We start from the raw sequence: 20,676 nt of genomic DNA, 5'->3' as shown, positions 1-20,676 counted from the left end.
ATAAATGAACCTGAATATTAAAGATGCAGCGACACTTTTACTTGCTATGCACCCCATGGGCATTTTAGTTTATCCAGTTAGTTAGCCAACCTACCTGCTAGCATTTTTTTGGAAGGTGAGAGGAAACCAGAGATCCTAGAAAATAAAACAATAAGAACATGAGGAGAACACGCCGAACTCCACAAGGACAGTAACTTGAGCTCAGGATCAAACGGGGGGTACTGGAGCTGTCAGGTGGCAACTGCTACCAGCTGTACCACTGTGACACACACTAGTTTGTTTGTTAGATAGGGGTATGGTGGCTCAATGGTTGGTTTCTCATCTGGCATGCAGAAAGCTTGGGTTTGATTCCAAGCCAATAGCCAAAAACTCAGCCACTGGTTGCAGTGCCGGTCCCAAGCCCAGATAGAATGGGATGGTTGCATCAGGAAGGGCTGATGTAAAAAATATGTCCTGTGGTAACCCCTCGCAGCTGAAAGAAGAAGGACAAAAGGTTTTGACTAAAATCTAACCGTTAGATTTTTTTTGTAGTTCATACAAACACACTGTGCACAGGGCAGCGTATCTCTGCTTTAAAACACAATTTAAATTATTTTCTCTTGGTCCTTCAGCTGCTCCCATCGAGGGATTCGCCACAGCGGACCATCTGATCTGCACACAACTATTAAATTGTTGGTTAAGTGTGTATGCTTTCTCCATTTTTTTTTAAATATGTCTTCTATTGTTAATAGAAAAAAAAATGCCACTGAATTAATCCCTTTTTTTGAGCAGCAGAAGCCCTGCCTCCAAGCTTTATGGGAGGTTCTGACAGCACGTCTAGTGAACTTTTCTACAAATTTTTACTTAGTGTTATAATATCTGGGGCATAAAGATAGGGTTCACATGAACAAAACTCATCAATTTTTTACCATAACGGAAGTCCACAGAGCACAGACGTGTAGTGGCTTTAGCTTAGACCACTGATCTGTCCATTAGGTATCAGTGTGAGAGGATGGAGCTGCGTCCACTCTGTGTGATGATCTGTGAGTAAATGCTCTCTTTGTATCTTCATTGCTGTGGTTGGGGTTTTCTTGACAATCTGAAATCACATTGCTTCAATGGCATAGATTTAGGTGAATCAACATGTATTGGTATTATTTCTTTGTCATGCTGATGCAGGTGTATAACAGTGTCAGTGTGAATAAACTGCTACTGTTCTTACTGACTGAGTTCTTATTGACGGTGATTTAACAAACATGTTGCTTAACATAACTTTAGTGTCGTCAACTAAAACAAAAGAGCTGCATCAATATATTAAATGTTTAGTAATTTGTAATATTTGTCCTGTGAATTTTATAGGGTTTAACTTTTTTTTTTTAAACAATAAATGGAAAATATTTTTTTCTTTTTGTGATATTCTAGTATTCATCAGAAACATTCATTATTGATCCTGTAATGAGTTTAAAACTGACAGGTTGTTTTTGAGAGCTGCAGTTAGCTTTATTAGCAAGTCTGCTTCTAACTACCCAGTATATACTGGCAAATCTTTTACCCAAATTAGTTCTGTAGTGACCTCAACAATAAAATTGATTCAGGGTGTAATTTGCTGGGAGAAAATTAAATAAGTGAGCTTATGGTTTATTTCCTAGAAGAACTGTACAGTTGTGTATTTCCACTGAAATGCTGGGCAGTTATTGTGACAGACTTTTCTATGAGACATTAATGAGCAATCAGTGACCTGAGTGGAAACAGCTTTTTCTAAACACCAATTACTATTGAAAGTTTTTATTGCTAGTTTTATTTTATTGCTAGTTAATTATTTGTTTACAAATATATGACATCGTTCTCATTTGTTCTCCTAAAGAAGTTAAACAAATCAGCATGACATCATATTCTGTGTTCCTCTTTTTTTTAGTGTTTATTTCACTTCTCCGAGTCGAACAAGCTCAAGGTGATTTATACATATTTTACTGCCTATGATGTGTAAATGTTACATTTCTATTAAGCTGAAGTAGATCGTGTTTGTAGATTGTCGTGCAGAATGTAAGATATTAACACTGACACTGTATGTTTGCTTTTTGACTTTTCCAGCAAAACCAGTTCTGTCTGTGCAGCCGAATTCACCACAGATATTCAGTGGAGAGACAGTTACACTCACATGTTATATTTCTGGATGGAGTGGACCGTATCACTGGTACAAAGATGATATTTATGTTTACAGCTCTGATGAAAACGTCTACACTATAAAAGTGTATCAGAGTCACAAATATGAATGTCATGGGTGTGAGTGTGAACAGAAAATGAGTAATGCAGTGACTCTCTCAGTGATAGGTACATATCTGACCTTACACTCCTGTAACATGCACTAATACATTACAAAACACACTGATTAAATATCAGATGGTCAGAGAAGGGTGTGTGTGACTGATGTGATGTATTTGGTGTAACTGTACAGAGAGACCTAAAGCCGTTCTGACTCTGCAGCCTGATGGACAGATATTCAGTGGAGAGGAAGTCACTTTCACATGTGAAATACCAGGACATGCAGACACTGAGTGGACGTACAACTGGTATAAAGATGGAGTCCAACTTTCCTCCTACAGTGTGAACAGGAAATATTCATTCAGTGCTGTAGAGTCTTCCAGCGGTAAATACACCTGCAGTGGACGGAGAAAAGACGACTCTCAGACCTCAAAGACCAGCAACGCTGTTACACTCACTGTGTCAGGTGTGTGTGCGTGTTTGTGTGTGTTTGTGTGTATATATGTCTGTTGAGATGCAAGTGCAGGTAAAATGATGTTTTTTGCCAGTACACACAGGCAATCAGGACAAATACAGTGATCACAAACTGAAGTCAATAAACGGGCTAGAGTTGGTCAACTTGTAAACAGTACAAACAAGGTCTGGCAGAAATACAAAAAAGGCACTAACACAAATTGCTTTGTATAGTCTGGAGATTACTCACGAGAGTGTAAACTTTGCAATGCTCAGCTGATTCTGTTCACACTATATAAATATAACCTGAGTTTTATCTCTACTCTGTGCTGAGTGTAATCAGAAACCTGTACGCTGGGAGATGTACAGTGGTTACAGAAAAGAATGACCCCCCCCCCCATAAAAATAATCACATCTAGCTGAAATTACTAGTGAAACTTTCAACATCTAAGTGAAAGATATAACACCAACATGTTCATCATTTATTTAACAATGTTCAACAATGTGACCTTCAGATGAAGGTACACTGCTGATTCTGGCCCAGAGATGGTGCTCATTCTGTGCTGTACCCCTCCTATGTAGAGGTTGTAGCTGGATGTTGTAGTCATTATCCACTGTATTTATATGTGGTACTCTTAAGGCTACCCTTCCTCTAGGTGTCCCTCCTGGCAGTTGTTGTGGTGGGTTGGGGTAGCTGGCATGAAATTTAATTATTAAGAGGTCTAACATATCCTGAGCCACGACCCTGCATCTCTCCTCCAGACCATATCCCTCCAAGTAAATGAGGTAGTGGAGTATCCCCTGCCTGTTTTATAGTTTTAAAATGGCCTTTATCCTGTACGCTGTTATACCCTTGAGCTGAAGGCGCTCTGGAGGAGTGCTTGAGGGAAATGTTTTATATAAGGCTTGTTTTCTAGAAGGCTTAAGTTGAGAGATATGTAAGGTTACCCTTCCAGGCTCGAGTCCGCCTTGTGCCCTAAGTGAGATATGGAGGGTTGGAGTGAGGTGACGGTGATGATGTAGTTCCAGTTGATAGGTTACATTGTTGATTTTTCTAGAATTTTGTATGGCTCATGTATTTGTGGTATCATTTTCTGTATCCCGGCATATTTTGCAGGTTCTTAGTTGAGAGCCAAACTATGTCTCTTGGTTCATATCTGATATTCTCCCCCTGACAATTATGTTGGTTTAACTCTGCAGCTTACTCTTAATGTTAATGTGCTCTTTCCCAAATTCTCTCCACTTTTTGGAATGACTTCTTAACTGCTTGTTAGCCTGTGATGTGGCATTCCAAAGGAATAAAAGTGGTCAATATTCCAAAATGCATTGAAACGAGGTTATTCCAGTGCTTTTCCAGTGCTGTTCCAATATATGTTAATTTTGTTGTGGAACGAATAATTTGAATTTCCATAATTTTTTATAGGAAAATGCTATTTGGTTTACGAGTGTTTTGGAACATGAGCCCGCTTCAAGAGCGTTTATGCTCGTAATCCAAGGTTCCACTGTAAATTTATACCTTAATATCTAGCCTTTAGATTATATCATGTGTAACACTAGCGTATAGCCACTCTGAGTGTGCATCAGAAAAAGTTTGGCAGATGAATGTGCAAAAACTATATAATAAAACTATAGAAGCTACATAGCCTTTATAAGACTTATAGCAAGCGAAATGTCTGCTTTTATATAAACTAATGGAAAACAAATTTTAGATGATGTAATTCATATGAAATGTGAATTATAGAGCAATCCGCTGCTTCAGAGATGACGAGATGACATGATTACCTCCATTACAGCCGAAACCAAAGAAATCACTAATTCATCAATGAATTATTAAAATGGTCAGTTTTCCCAGACGCATTCATAATCATTAGTCCACTTCTGCCGGTGCACTCTGAAAAACTATATGCATGCGGCTGAGCACTGATTAGACTACGTAGGAAATTAAAGAGGAGGATTACAATGCTCAACACCCCAAGTGCAAACCTCATTTAAATTAAATTAACAAATATTGTAAGTAAACAATAGCCCATATTTAGAAAACGTTTAAAAGTTCTTTTTGAAAACGTTGGGACATTTTTTCTAAATAGACACTATTTTTAATAACTGATGGAGGTTTTGAGCTGTACACACATGCATTCTCGCCTAAACAACTCTTAAAACTACACTTGTGACACAATAACAGTAACATTTCAAATTGCTGTCATTTTGCCGCGGTGGTGAGCACGGTGGTAATAGGCATTCCTGTTGACTACCTACTGTATTGGAACCTGCATAGACTCAAGATTCACACAGAAAACAGTCGAGTTTGGTGGAGGAAAAATCATGGTTTGGGGTTACATTCAGCATGGGGGCATGCGAGAGATCTGCAGAGAGGATGGCAACATCAACAGCCTGAGGTATCAAGACATTCTTGCTGCCTATTATATTCCAAACCACAGGAGAGGGCAAATTCTTCAGCAGGATGGCGCTCCTTCTCATACTTCAAGGTCAAGGTGCTCCAGAATTGGTCAGCCCAGTCACCAACTATTGAGCATGTCTGGGGTAAGATGGAAGTGGAGGCAATGAAGATGAAACCAAAGAATCTTGATAAACTCTGGGGATCCTGCAAGAATGCTTTCTTTGCCATTCCAGATGACTTTGTTAATAAGATATTTGAGTGATTGCCGAGACGTATAGATGCAGTCCTCCAAGTTCATGGGAGTCATACACTATTAATTCTTTTTCCACTGCTCCATGATTTTATGTTTTGTACTGTACATTATAATACTCAACTAGAATAATCATATTATTATAATAATCAACTAGAAGTCAAGTTATTTGTTGTTCCTATTTGTTGTTCTACTCTATAAACCGTATAGAGTTTAAAACTCTCTTCCTTACATGTAAAGCACTTTATAATCTCTATCTCTATCTTTATCAGAGCTCATACAGTTCCACACCCCCCCTCGCATTCTTCACCCTTCTTATAAATATTGTTTTAATGTCACTTACTACTTAATGCTATTATTTATCTTTTGTTTGAATTGGAAGGCGACCTTGAGTGACTAGAAAGGCATCTACATGAATAAAACGCATCATTATTATTATTTCATATAAACAGGAAAACCCAGGGCGACTGTGAGTGTGATGTCTCAGAGCTCCATCTACACTGGAGACAGAGTTACTCTGAGCTGTAATCTGCAGTCTACTGGATGGACTTTTCTCTGGTACAAAGATCAGCACCCTCTATCCCAAGTAGTTAAAGACACCAACACACTCCATGATACAGTCTCTAATGCAGGAGTAACAGTGTATCAGTGTAAAGCATGCAGAGGAAACTACGACTCAGAGCTCAGTGATCCAGTTACAGTTACAGTCAGAGGTACGTCATGCTTTACACTCTTTTATTGCAAGCTTAAGTTATTTCTTATAATTTATTGGATATATTCAATGTCACTTTACGCACACATACAGTACAGTGGCTTGCAAAAGTATTCAACCAACCTCTGAGGCCGTCACAGAGCAGCTGTATTTGTACTGACATTAGATTACACACAGGTGCACTCTATTAGTCATTAGCACTCATCAGGCAATGTCTATGGGCAACTGACTGCACTCAGACCGAAGGGGGCTAAATAATTACGCACACCCCACTTTGCAGTTATTTATTTGTAAAAAATGTTTGGAATCATGTATGATTTTCGTTCCATGTCTCAAGTGTACACCACTTTGTATTGGTCTTTCACGTGGAATTCCAATGAAATTGATTCATGTTTGTGGCTGTAATGTGACAAAATGTGGAACAGTTTAAGGGGGCCGAATCCTTTTGCAAGCCACTGTACATACACTGACAATTTCCAATTTTAATTTTTTTTCAGTCACTTTTACGCACATACACATACACTGACAATACACTGACCCCCCCTTATTGCTGTATGTGTAACCTGCTGCTGCTGTATGTATGGTTTACATAATAATGACAACGATTGAATGTCATTCTTCACGATAAATATGTAGTGTTTTAACTCTGGGTCAGTGTATCGAATCTTTAACATTTAAAATTTATAATGTACACTTTACCACCAACCGTCCAGCGTTTAGCACAATTTAGTGTATCTTACCAGTTCTGCCTATCACATGGACAACAATGATAACACAAAATCTAGTATTTAGCAATTATGAGCAAGGTAACTTAAGATCTGGGCAAATGTTTAAACTTTAAAATACACAACCAAGACTACATTCCTTCATTTAAAAAAAAATGATTTGAGTAATCTAAAACACATGAAACTACGCTACTTAAATGCGCATGCACGCACGCACACACACATACACACACACACACACACACGCAAACAGTTTGGAGGTGAAAGTTAAGGAAATTCTTCTAGTACTGCTAACTAGATCAAAGAACGTCACAAGAGCAGAGTCTTGGGTTTAATCGTACGGTTTAGTTACGAAACAAGCGCCAATTGTAATTATAATTCTAGTAAAAACAAGAATTATAGTTACACAGCACTTGTGTTAATCAGGCTCATAATGGTGTTTATAATTGCAGAGAAACACAGACATTAGTGCTGTTTGAAAAACATTTCTATTTACATTGTTGTCCTGGAATATGCCCGTGCCATCAGAGAAGAAAAAGTCAGTTGATTTGATCCCATCACAGTGCATGCAGGCCTTTTTTGCCCAGTCTCTTTTTTATGGTGGGGTCGTGAACACTGACCTTAATTGAGGCAAGTGAGGCCTGCAGTTCTTTAGATGTTGTCCTGGGGTCTTTTGTGGCCTCTCAGATGAGTTGTCTCTGCGCTCTTAGGGTAATTTTGGTTGGTCGGACACTCCTGGGAAGGTTCACCACTGTTCCATGTTTTTGCCATTTGTGGATAATGGCTCTCACCGTGGTTCACTGGAGTCCCAAAGCTTTAGAAATGGCTTTATAACATTTACCAGACTGATAGATCTCAATTACTTTTGTTCTCATTTGTTCCTGAATTTCTTTGGATCTTGGCATGATGTCTAGCTTTTGAGGTGCTTTTGGTCTACTTCTCTGTGTCAGGTAGCTCCTATTTAAGTGATTTCTTAATTGAAACAGGTGTGGCAGTAATCAGGCCTGGGGGTGACTACAGAAATTGAACTCAGGTGTGATAAACCACAGTTAAGTTATTTTTTTAACAAGGGGGTGTCATGCACACTCAAGCCGCGACCGGCACTAGGACCTGGAAGTAAGGCGGTCGCAAACCAGGAAGTATAAAAGGAGTAAACAAACCTCAGTACAACGCTCAGTCATTGAGTTGCGGTCATCTAACTGTGAGTACTCACCTTTTTGGTTTCGCTTGCTTGCTGAGTGTGTATTTATAGGACGCGGGTTAGATTGTGTCTTTCCCTTGCTCCCCAATCGTGAGAGTCCTTAGACTAACTGCGTGATTATCCTGCCTATTCGTGTCACTCCGCGTTTGGGTTTACCAGTCACGCTACACAGGGCTAACCGCTAAAGCTACGTCTTCTGGTCATCTCAGGTTAGTTCTTCCCAGCGGGGCATGCGCGTCTCTGCGGTGTGGTGGATCAGCATGCCGCGCTCATCAATCAGCTAACCGGAGAGCTCGCTACTCTGCGTCAGAGCGTCCAAGACGTCGCGGCCTTGCGCCGCGAGGTGGCGGAGCTCCGGCGGGAGAACGCGGATCTCTGCGCGGCTGTTGCTGACGCGATGAGCCGGCCACCCGCCGCGGCGGCCGCAGCGCCGCCTCCCCCCCCTTCAGATGTCTTTCTAGCTCCACCAGATAAATGGGACGGCACGGACGGAAGATGTAATGTGTTTTTGACAGCATTAGATCTGGTGTTTGAGTTCAACGCCACCAAGTACTCCACCGATCGGCTTCGCATTGCTCTTCTCGTATCGTTGTTGTCCGGGCAGGCAGCTGAGTGGGCCACGGCAGTGCTTCGAGCAGACACCGATACCGCTCATTCTTACAACGAATTCACCAGCCAGCTCAGACTCACCTTTGAACATCCTGCGGGCGAGGTGGAGACCGACACAAAGCTCTACCACCTGTGGCAGGGAGGATTGTCCGTGAGTCGCTATACTGCCGAATTCCGCACCCTCGCAGTACAGACAGCCTGGGGAGACGCCGCGCTCCGGACATCCTACTACGAGGGACTGGCTTCACGCATCAAGGATGAACTGGCCGGACGAGAACTCCCCGCCACACTGGAGGGGCTAATCCAATTTGCCCTCCGCATCGACCAGCGCCTTCTCTCTCGTCCGAAGCCAGCCCCGAGGACCCTGCCGCCTGCTCCAATCCACGCCTACACGTCACCTCGACCATCCACCACCTTCACTCCCGCCATCACTGAACCTGTCGGATCTCCACCTCCTGCCGTGGTTAACACCGGAGCCGGGGAACCCATGCAATTAGGACGCGCCTTCCTAACCGTGACAGAACGAGAACGCCGGTTCCGAGAAGGTCTGTGCGCCTATTGTGGGTCAGCGGCCCATCACCGGGCGATCTGTCCGCTACGCCCGGGAAACGCGCAGCCCCGGTGAACAAGGGGAGAGACTCACCGGGCGCCATCCACCTCTCCACCACCACCCACACCACCACTTCGCGTCTCACGGTTCAGGTAACCCTCCAATTTGGCCACAAACGGGTCCGAAGTACCGCGTTCATCGATTCCGGTGCCGCGGGGAACTTCATTGACTCCATGTATGCCAAAGAAATGGGGGTAAAGATCGAGGCGTTATCCCAGCCGCTTCACATCACCTCAGTCGACGGTCGGCCCCTGTCATCTAGCCCCATCACTCACCAGACCCAACTTCTCTCTTTCATCATCGATCAGCATCACGAACAGCTACAGTTTTTCCTCACACCTATCTCATCATCTCCGGTCATCCTCGGTTATCCCTGGTTACTGAAGCACGACCCTCTCATCTCATGGGCACAGAACCGGATCCTTCAGTGGGGGCCGACCTGCACCGAGCTCTGCCTCCGGGCACCGGCTGGGACGTGTTCCAAGGAGTCCGAGGTCCCCGACGTCGACACCGACGCCATTCCACCTGAGTATCGAGACCTGGCTGAAGTATTCTGCAAAAAAAAGAGCCACTCACCTACCACCTCATCGCCCATACGACCTGGCGATTGAACTTCAGCCAGGCTCCGCCCCCCCCCGCGGCCATCGCCAACGCCCTGCGCCACGGTACCATCCGACCCTCCTCCTCACCAGCCGCCGCGGGGTTTTTCTTCGTGAAGAAGAAAGGGGGCGAACTTCGCCCATGTGTCGACTATCGGGGGCTAAACAAGATCACAATAAAGAACCGACATCCGCTGCCACTCACCAACTCTGCCCTGGACGCCCTCTCTGGTGCCACCATTTTCACGAAGTTGAACCTTCGGAGCGCCTACAACTTGGTGCGTATCAGAGAGGGCGATGAGTGGAAGACGGCGTTCATCACACCCACTGGACACTACGAGAGCCTGGTCATACCCTTTGGACTCTGCAACGCACCCTCGGCCTTCCAACAATTTATTAATGACGTCCTCAGAGACATGCTGGGCCGATGGGTGTTCGTCTACCTGGACGATATTCTCATTTATTCCCATAACCTCCAGGAGCACATCCAACATGTTCGGGCGGTTCTTAAGAGATTGCTCGCTCACCAACTGTACTGCAAGCTGGAAAAATGTGCTTTCCACGAGCACTCCACCACGTTCCTGGGTTTTGTCATCTCACCCCAGGGTGTGGCCATGGATCCTCAGAAGCTCGAAGCTGTGCGTCACTGGCCCCTACCCAGGACCCTCAAACAGCTTCAACGTTTTCTGGGGTTTGCGAACTTCTATCGTCGCTTCATCCGGGGCTACAGTACAGTTGCAGCACCATTAACTGCTTTGACCAGGCCCTCGCTTCACCCGTTTCGCCTTACACCTGCTGCTATCTCCGCCTTCCAAGATCTGTGTCATCGTTTCACCACCGCTCCCATCCTTCTCCACCCAGACGCCAACCAACCTTTCGTTGTGGAGGTGGACGCGTCGGATGTGGGCGCCGGCGCCGTTCTCTCTCAACGAGGTCCAGACCAGAAACTGCACCCGTGTGGTTTCTTCTCCAAAAAATTCAACCCCACTCAGCAGCGATACGGGGTAGGGGACCGCGAACTGCTGGGCATAAAGTTAACATCAGCTATTATAGCTGAACTGCCTCCCACCCTACACACTGTATAAATGCAGATCATTTACTGCTTTTTGTTTCACCCAAATGAGGATGGGTTCCCTGTTGAGTCTGGTTCCTCTCAAGGTTTCTTCCTCTTACCATCTCAGGGAGTTTTTCCTTGCCACTGTCGCCCTCGGCTTGCTCACCAGGGACAAACTGACCATTTTGATTCATACAAATTCACATTTCATACAAACCTAAATAATTCTTTTGACTATGTAAAGCTGCTTTGCGGCAATGAAAATTGCTAAAAGCGCTATACAAATAAAATTGAATTGAATTGAATTGAATTGAATAAAGTGGGCCTTGGAGGAATGGCGTCACTGGCTCCAGGGCGCCAGTGAGCCGTTCATCGTCTGGACCGACCATCAGAACCTCATCACCATCAGGAACTTAAGACAACTGAATCCACGACAGGCACGGTGGGCTCTATTTTTCGAACAGTACGATTTCCACCTATCGTACCGCCCGGGGTCCAAAAACACCAAGGCCGACGCACTTTCGAGACAACATGACGAAGACCTTCCCCGGGCGGATCCCGTGCCTGTCATCCCCGCTTCCCGGATCATCGCACCTCTTCAGTGGAACTTGGAGACAAGGGTCCGCCAGGCACAGGCCGCAGAGGCCGGGCCGGCAGGCGTGCCCGGTGTGCGCCCGGGCCAAGGACACCAATCAGCCACCCCCGGGAGAGCTTCAACCACTTCCTGTTCCTCGGCGGCCCTGGACGCACATCGCCCTGGACTTCATCACGGGCCTGCCGGTTTCCGAAGGGAAGAACACCATCCTCACCATTGTTGACCGGTTCTCCAAGGCTGTGCACCTGGTGGCCCTCACCGGACTCCCATCAGCCAAAACCACCGCTGAGCTAATACTGGAACACGTAGTCCGCCTGCATGGGTTCCCCAAAGACATCGTCTCGGACAGGGGGCCCCAGTTCACCGCCCGGTTCTGGAAGGCCTTCTGCCGTCTGATCAATTCCACCAGTAGTCTGTCATCCGGATACCATCCTCAGACTAATGGTCAGACGGAACGGACCAACCAACAACTGGAGCGCTACCTAAGATGTTTTGTGGCCGACCGCCAGTGCTCCTGGGCCCGCTACCTCACATGGGCAGAACTTTCCCACAACCTACACGTCTCCTCAGCCACCAATCTAAGCCCATTTGAGGTATGCTATGGTTTCCAACCTCCGATGTTTGCCCATCAAGAACCGGAGGTCGACGTACCATCGGCCCAACAGTTGGTCCGTAGGTGTCGACGGCTCTGGAACCAAGCCAACCTCGCTATCCAGAAGGCCAATCAACAGTATACCACTCAACACCGCCGTCGACACCCTCCGGGACGTTTGTACAGAGTAGGTGACAAGGTATGGCTATCCACAAAGAACCTCCACCTTCATACCGAATCCAGGAAACTCTCACCTCGCTTCATAGGACCATACCGCATCACCCTAAGGATAAACCCTGTCACCTACCGGCTCCAGCTGCCTGCGGCGCTCCGGATCCACCCGGTTTTCCACACATCTCAACTCAAACCCTTCATCACCTCTCCAATGATTCCACCCACCCCCCCTGCTCCTCCTCCCCGCATCATTGACGGTGGTCCCGCCTACACCGTGCGTCGGATCCTCGATTCACGCCCTCGGGGCAGAGGCACCCAGTACCTGGTCGATTGGGAAGGCTACGGCCCCGAGGAACGATCGTGGATTCCGGCCCGGTTCATCCTCGACCCCGAACTCATTCGAGACTACCGTCGTCGGGTATCCTCCACCCCAGGACCGTCAGGAGCCAGTCCTGGACAGGGGGGTACTGTCATGCACACTCAAGCTGCGACCGGCACTAGGACCCGGAAGTAAGGCGGTCGCAAACCAGGAAGTATAAAAGGAGTAAACAAACCTCAGTACAACGCTCAGTCATTGAGTTGCCCGATGTTGCCTCGGTTGCGGTCATCTAACTGTGAGTACTCACCTTTTTGGTTTCGCTTGCTTGCTGAGTGTGTATTTATAGGACGCGGGTTAGATTGTGTCTTTCCCTTGCTCCCCAATCATGAGAGTCCTTAGACTAACTGCGTGATTATCCTGCCTATTCGTGTCACTCCGCGTTTGGGTTTACCAGTCACGCTACACAGGGCTAACCGCTAAAGCTACGTCTTCTGGTCATCTCAGGTTAGTTCTTGACAGGGGGGCAATCACTTTTTCACACAGGGCCATTTGGAGTTTTTTTCTTCCTAAATAATAAAAACCATCATTTAAAAACTGCATTTTGTGATTACTTGTGTTATCTTTGACTAATAGTTAAATGTGTTTGATGATCAGAAACATTTTGTGTGACAAACATGCAAAAGAATAAGAAATCAGGAAAGGGGCAAATAGTTTTTCACACCACTGTATGTACGATACCAGAAGCTTTAAAGGTATACTTCAAATAAAGTATTAATAATAACAAAAAAAACTACTGATCAAAAGCATACTAATTATTAAAAAAATATATTTTAGTATCTTTTTACAGCGCTACCAAAACCTGTGGTGTCCATAGATCCTGATAATCAGGTGTACAAAGAAGAGACTGTCACTCTCAGATGTGATATACAGTCTGATCAGATCTCTTACTGGAACTACAGCTGGAATAAAGATGGTTCTGGTGTCAGTAGTGAACAGGAGTACAGAAACAGTAGTGCTGAAATGACACACACAGGTAAATACACCTGTAGAGGAAGAGAGAGAGGAGGCTCACACTCCTCACACACCAGTGATGCTGTTACACTGACTGTATCAGGTGAGTGTCATCATCTCTTCAGTACTCATTAACCTTAGAGGCACCTTAGCACTCAGTAACGGTGTAGATTAGAGCTGCACATGATGAACTGTGAGATTTGATAAAGAAGTAGGACTTAGATAATGATGTGAAATACTGTACATTAAGACTAGAGTTATGATTTTATTTATTTGCAAACACAATGCAAGATGTCAATTTAATAATTTTCATTCATTAGATGCATTTCTTAAACTCAATGTTCACAGTTTTTTTTTTTTTTACACAAAATGTTTTTATAAAAAAGTTTTCTATAAAATACAACACAACACAGTTAGCTAATTTCCATATAACTTTGTACATGCTCTAAAAAAATATAACAAAATGGTATCATATGTAAAGTTTCATTCACAGAATGAATCCCGGTACAAAAGTATGATCAGACCCACATTCTCTAAGTGCCCTCAAAACTTGATGAAGCACTGAGCTCCATAGGCCTTGGATTTTATGATGCCCTAATGCACTTAAATTATACTCATAAACCAACTGACCCTCCTTCAATGGCTCTGTCACGTCTTGCGTTTCCTTAAATGCTGGGAGAAATTATTTGTGAATGGGGAACTGGTGTGTGGGAGGGGCAGTACGGAGGCATGGGAAAATGCATGACAGCCTGGGGAAACGTGATCATATGTAGAGAGGCATGACAGCGTGAGGACAACAACAAAAAAAGAATAACAGGGGTTTGTGACAGGCTCACCTTGCACCTGCTGGTCATAGTTCTGCTTTCTGCAATTTGCAGCAAGACTCAACCGCTCCTGGGCTTCTTCAAATTCCATCTGCAAATGGGTCTGGTGCTCAAGAATCCATTCATGAGCATGACCAGCAACTGGCTCCTGAACTCCCCCCACGAGAAAGCCACAGACAGCCAAGGATCTTGGCCAAACATTAAAAAAACAGAGACTCATCAGTGGACTCGGGGCACACAAATGTCCAGTCTCTCTTCATAGCACCAAGGGATTCCTCAATGCATGGCAAAGGGATCTTTTCACGTCTTGGCATTCTGCTGGCGGTAGAATGTAATATTCACACACATGCACAGGGTATCTTTCTTTCTAGCAAGAAATATGGGGAGGCATAAGTGCTGATGCTCTCTCAAATGACCTGCGCCGCTAACAGTTGATTAATATGTCCCTTTACTATGTTCTGAAGGAGGTATGCGCCGGGAGCGTTGCCTAATAGCAATGTAATCTCATAATGTCATACACCACCAGAGTAGCACAATCAAGATCCATATCATGGACAGAGAAAACAGAGAAGAAAGAAAAGTTGACTAAGAATTCACAGTCGTAATACACGATGGAACCTCTGTGATAACAGTAGGCGGCCTAATGAAATGAAATGGACGAGGATACCTACCATCACACGGGAAAACAGCACCACCTCAGTAGAACTTATATTAACAACAGATACATTAGCTATACCTCTAGTCGCCTGTCTTTATAACACTAACGAATGACGTCCATCCCTAAAACACTGGGCACTTGAGGTTGGCCACCACCAGGGGCTTTTTTACAACCAGCACCCCATTGTGTGGCATTACCTTACCACAGAGCTCCATGTTCAGTTCTAAATTGTAGGGAATGGCAACTCATTATCAGCCCTAAGCTGCAGTCAAGGGCATTACTGAATGCACTTCTGACCCCAAGGGTGGATGTTCTCATGAAAGAAGCTCTTAGTAACTATGTACACCATAGAATCACTGTGTGGACAAGATGACACCAATGTAGAAGTACGCCCTAAACCCCCGGTAAGTATTCATGAGTCATTGGAATACTCCTTACACTCTGGCGCTGCAGTGCTGTGGGTAATAGTTTTCCAGAGCCAGTGGTTGAGAGGGACTGCCTTTTATAAGATGAAGGAACATGTAAGGAGTGGGGATTGAATGGCAACAGCTGAAGGTAGAGATTGACTGTGACCTCTAATACTGCCTGGTAGACCTTCACATTCCCACCTGATTACTTCACCTCTAACTTCCAGTAGAGTAGCACTGGAATCTGCCTTATTTAGCATTATCTGCTTTTTTACTTCCTGGTGTAGTTCATGGGTAACCCATACAGCTCTTGCAGTACTGAAATTATCTGACCTGGGTCCTCCCTATCAGCAGTAGGATGATATATTATTTCATCATGGGCAACAACATGAATGAACCACGCTTCTGTTTAAAAACAGTTGATTCTGCCAATTATGCCAGATTGTGGCAAGGTAAGGGCTAAGGCTACGAGAATTTGGATCAACACACACACCAAAAGTGAAACCACCACCAAGCAGGCCACACAACAAACATTAGTTGGTAACACACACATGAAACCAAAAGAGTGCAGCGAGAATCTACAGATTACAATAAGGGCCATGGCCCATGAGCATAAAAAGGAAATTGCGAGGAGCATTTATACCTGAGGTGAATGTGGAAGACGGGAGCAAGAGGGAATCAGTAAGAAAAGTTCTCCCTATGTTTATAACACCCCCATGCCTGCAGATTGACTAGTGTCCTAAATAATGTCCTGGGCACTAAACAAGGTAAACAGGAAGTCTTCCAAAACAAGAGTGAGACAATGAGTGAGACATAAACTGAATTTTATTTAATTTAAACCAACTACACAAATTATGACTGAAGAAAAAAAAAATTTACTGCTTAATGGAAGAAAGAGTTCTACATTTTTGCAACATCATTCCCATATTCCGTTAGTGGTAAAAAGTTACATATTATTAAGCTAATTATAACTTTTGTTTTACCTGACATATCCGAAAACCCAAATGTTTAATATCTGAAGCCCCCCATTAACATACACCAGCAAGGATTCCATATATATTTTTTCATATATATATATATATATATATATATATATATATATATATATATATATATATATATTTATTGTCTGATGCTGTGTTCCCAGGACGGATCTGCGTTTAAAACTTGAACCTTAAAACTTGAGTTTTAAGGGGAATTAATATTCTGAACTGTGTGTTTTATCTCCAGAAAAACCTAAACCTCAACTCACATCAGACCTTAAAGGAGCTGCACTGACAGGAAACTCAGTGACTCTGACCTGTACACTAAAGCTGAAGTCTGCTGGATGGAAGTTTTACTGGATCACACCCACACAGAGCACTAAGACTGAAACACACTCCTACACCATCAGCTCAGTTAGTGTCTCTGATGGAGGTCAGTACAGGTGCAGAGCTGGAAGAGGAAACCCAGTCTACTACACACACTACAGTGATGCACTCTGGGTAAATGTTACTGGTGAGTGAAAATGGTTGCAAAACATTTTTACTTCGTAAAATACTTATTATAAGTCTTTTATAAAGACTTATAAAAGAATATTATAACATATTTATAAACTTCATCATTATTAATGCTAAAACATATATAACATATATAATAGTATTATTAGGACTGTATAAGCGTGTTTGTATTTAAAATATTGATAATAAAACGATGTTTCTGCAGAGAATCCTAAAGCGGTGGTGACCATAAAGCCTGATAACAATGTGTTCAGAGGAGAGAGTGTGACTCTCAGGTGTGAAATACAGGAAGGAGGAAGCACTGAGTGGACATACAGCAGGTATAAGGATGGTTACACACTCAACTTAGTCCACATGACACAGGAGTTCAGCCTCAGATCAGTTAGAAATGACAACAGGGTTAAATACACCTGCAGAGGGAGGAGAAGCAGTGACTCTCAGAGCTCAGAGATCAGTGATGCTCTTACACTCACTGTATCAGGTGTGTATGACTATTTTATCTTGTCATTAATTATACAAAAGTGCCCCTCTATATTACTTTATGTATTTATTTTAAACATTTGTTATCCATCAGACCCAGCAGAGGCAGTAGTGAGTGTGTCTCCACTGAGCTGGCTGACTGAAGGAGACTCAGTGACTCTAAGCTGTGAGGTTAAACACTCCTCTACAGGCTGGACATTCAGCTGGTACACAGATGTTCCCTACAGAGACAGTCAGGGTTCCCTCAGGTACAGGACAGCGCTCCTCTCAGACAGCAGCAGAGGATCTGGAGGCTCCTACACTCTCAGTCCTGTTACTCTGAATCACACAGGAGTTTATATGTGCAGAGCAGAGAGAGGAGAACCAGTCTTTCACACACACTACAGTGAACCACAGCCTCTGTGTGTCACTGGTGAGGAAATACATCAACAATAGCTGTGCAATAGCAAATGTTTACATGTCTGATTGAAAGAACAGATGGAGAAATATGTGGGATATTTATTGATATTAAGTATCAGGTATATCTGTGCTAACGTGTTGTGTAATTTCTTTTCGTGAGGAATGTGAAAAGCAGCTGAAAAAGCACCTGATAGTAGAATCATATTTAGGTGACATTGTCAAAGTAAATGTTAATGGATTTATGGTACATACTGTATGGTTGGAAAACTATACATTTATTACATCTGAATGATAATAATTATGTGTGTTTGTTTTAGATGAGTGTTGTTCAGTGTCTCTGATCATCAGTCCCAGCAGAACTCAACACTTTACTGCTGACTCTCTCTCACTGAGCTGTGAGGACCAGAGAGACTCTACTGGATGGACAGTGAGAGGATACACACACAGTGAGACACTGTACAATTGTTCATCAGTTTCAGGATCTACATGTAACATCAGCTCCCTCTCTACATCACACACTGGAGTTTACTGGTGTCAGTCTGAATCTGGAGGACGCAGTAATTCTCTCTACATCACAGTGCACAGTGAGTCTGTGCTGTGGTTTAATCACAGAAAATTCACAACTCAGTTTGAAACTAAACAGATGCTCAGGTTTTAATGCTTAATACGCTAAAAGGTATGAAGCATTATATGATTATACATACATTGATTATATGTTGTACATGTTGTTTGTCTCTTTCCTACAGATGGTGATGTGATCCTGGAGAGTCCTGTCCATCCTGTAACTGAGGGAAATCCTCTGACTTTACGCTGTTTATATCACAACACAAAGATCTCAGACTCTGGTGCTGATTTCTATAAAGATGATTCAGTTCTCCAGAAGCAGACTACAGGAGAGATGACCATCAGTAGTGTCTCAAAGTCAGATGAAGGTTTCTACCACTGTACACACCCAGAGAGAGGGGAGTCACCCAAAAGCTGGGTTTTAGTCAGAGGTGAGAATAAGTAAATAACTCAGGTCTTTATTTAGTAAGGAACACAAGTAATGGTGTTAAAGAAAAAAAAAAAAAGTCAGTGATGAGGTGTGCACTGTACTTTACTACTTTTGTTCTGCAGCAACATCTTTTTTTTTATTATTTACTGGTCAAAGACACACTTATTTAACCATTTATAGCTATGTGTAATTCCCTGAGGCAAGTTGGCACTGTAATCACTCCCTGTAATAATTTAAATTATAGCAACACTAAACTGTTTATTACCAGCCAGTCTTTTTTCTCTCTGAAGTTATTTATAACTATATATATACTTACATATAGACAGATTCAGGAATTCAGCAGTTCTGTGGTATAAAATATAATATTAATCATATTCAGTGTAGTGATGTACAGTATGGTATTTGTGTTTATGTGAATTTTGTATTTGTAAGGCCTTTAGAATAGCCATAGAATATGATTGTTGTTTTCCCCTGTAGCAAGTTGTTCACATGCAGAGGCTTGTAGATGCATGATCAGTAGTCTAGTGACGGTCTCTGTGTATCTGCTGCTGACCATCATTCTGGCAGTGAAATGTTCCAGAGCTCGAGGTAAGGACATTTTTATACAGTTGTACATTTTAATAAACTTTACAATAACCTGTATTGATTGATTGGTTGATTAATTGATTGATTGATTGACAGCTCAAACAGATGGAGGGAACACCCAGAATGCTGTTACAGAAGAGTAAAAAAAGTTCATTTATAAAATATATAAATATATAGAAATACATAAATATATAAATGTATACTGTTTATAATTTTGTGTAAAATGTTTTCTTGTCTGTTTTGAGATAATAGTGATGTGTTGCTTTATTAAGTATTTACTTTGAATTTGCTATTCCATCTGATGTTTCTGTCCAAGTGCACTGTAAAAACTCCAAGTGCTGACCTAAATTCTTAAAGTCGTACTGTATTTGTTGACACAACAGGTTTCTTGTAAACTTTGAAGCTGCAGATTAAATGAACTAGGAAAATCAAGTCGGGCCAGCAATTTATCTTCCCTCACATGATTCACATGATTTATAACATTTAAGTCAGCTCAAGTAGTATTGGCTGTGGGCTCAATTAAATATATTTCTCTAGGTTTGACTTAGCCCAACTTTTTATCCACTCAAAAAATGTAATTGTCTCCCATTTTAGCCCATTGATGTAGTTGGTTCAACTGATTGTTTTTCTATATAAACAAATTGGCCTAACAATCCCCCAACAATTAAAACACAAATATTACTAGAAAAAACTTTTCTTCCAAAACTAGTCAAAGTTGAAACAGGGATTTGCATAAAACAGGAGAATGCACGTTCTATTTTGTTTGTTGTTCTTGGTCTTCCGCTGTGGCGACCCCTTGCCGGGAGCAGCCGAAATACCCAGTCCGCACTACAACTTGGCACAGGTTTTACACCGGATGCCCTTCCTGACGCAACCCTCCCATTTTATCCGGGCTTGGGACCGGCACTGCATCCAGTGGCTGGGATTTGGGCACCGGCTAGGAATCGAACCCGGGCCTTCCGCATGGCAGGCGAAACACCTACCACTGAGCCACCAGTGCCCTATGTTCTATTTTGTTTAAAGGTCAGTAAAATACCTGGAGAACTCCAGGTGCTTATCAGACTCTTACTGATTCTTTTATTTTATGATATCATAACAATTTTTAAAAACAAATAAAAGATGAACAGTTTTTTCCCTAATGTGTCAGACACAAAAAAGAGTCTGTGGGAACATGAGTATGTTTTTCAACATGTGACTCTGAGGGAAGCGTGTCTCTCCAAGTCCAATAACAATGGTTTGGATGGCTTCATAGATGTCTGTCCAGTCCTTTTGGAATTCAATGTTTAG

General features: G+C 43.1%; 1 protein-coding gene across 1 annotated transcript; it reads left to right on the top strand.

The window, feature by feature from the left end:
* Nucleotides 1–991: 991 nt before the first annotated feature.
* LOC128529803 (Fc receptor-like protein 5) lies at nt 992–19,868 on the top strand. The gene is made up of 12 exons (XM_053503334.1): nt 992–1,022; nt 1,895–1,930; nt 2,020–2,022; nt 2,071–2,310; nt 2,435–2,707; nt 16,663–16,929; nt 17,137–17,412; nt 17,506–17,823; nt 18,128–18,394; nt 18,557–18,805; nt 19,282–19,392; nt 19,486–19,868. The coding sequence occupies exons 1-12, from the start codon at nt 992–994 to the stop codon at nt 19,530–19,532; spliced, it is 2,118 nt and encodes a 705-aa protein (XP_053359309.1). The 3' UTR covers nt 19,533–19,868.
* Nucleotides 19,869–20,676: the final 808 nt, after the last annotated feature.

Source organism: Clarias gariepinus, chromosome 1 (assembly GCF_024256425.1).
Source record: "Clarias gariepinus isolate MV-2021 ecotype Netherlands chromosome 1, CGAR_prim_01v2, whole genome shotgun sequence".
In the NCBI taxonomy this organism is placed as follows: Eukaryota; Metazoa; Chordata; class Actinopteri; order Siluriformes; family Clariidae; genus Clarias; species Clarias gariepinus.
This window is presented reverse-complemented; position numbering and strand designations above follow the sequence as displayed.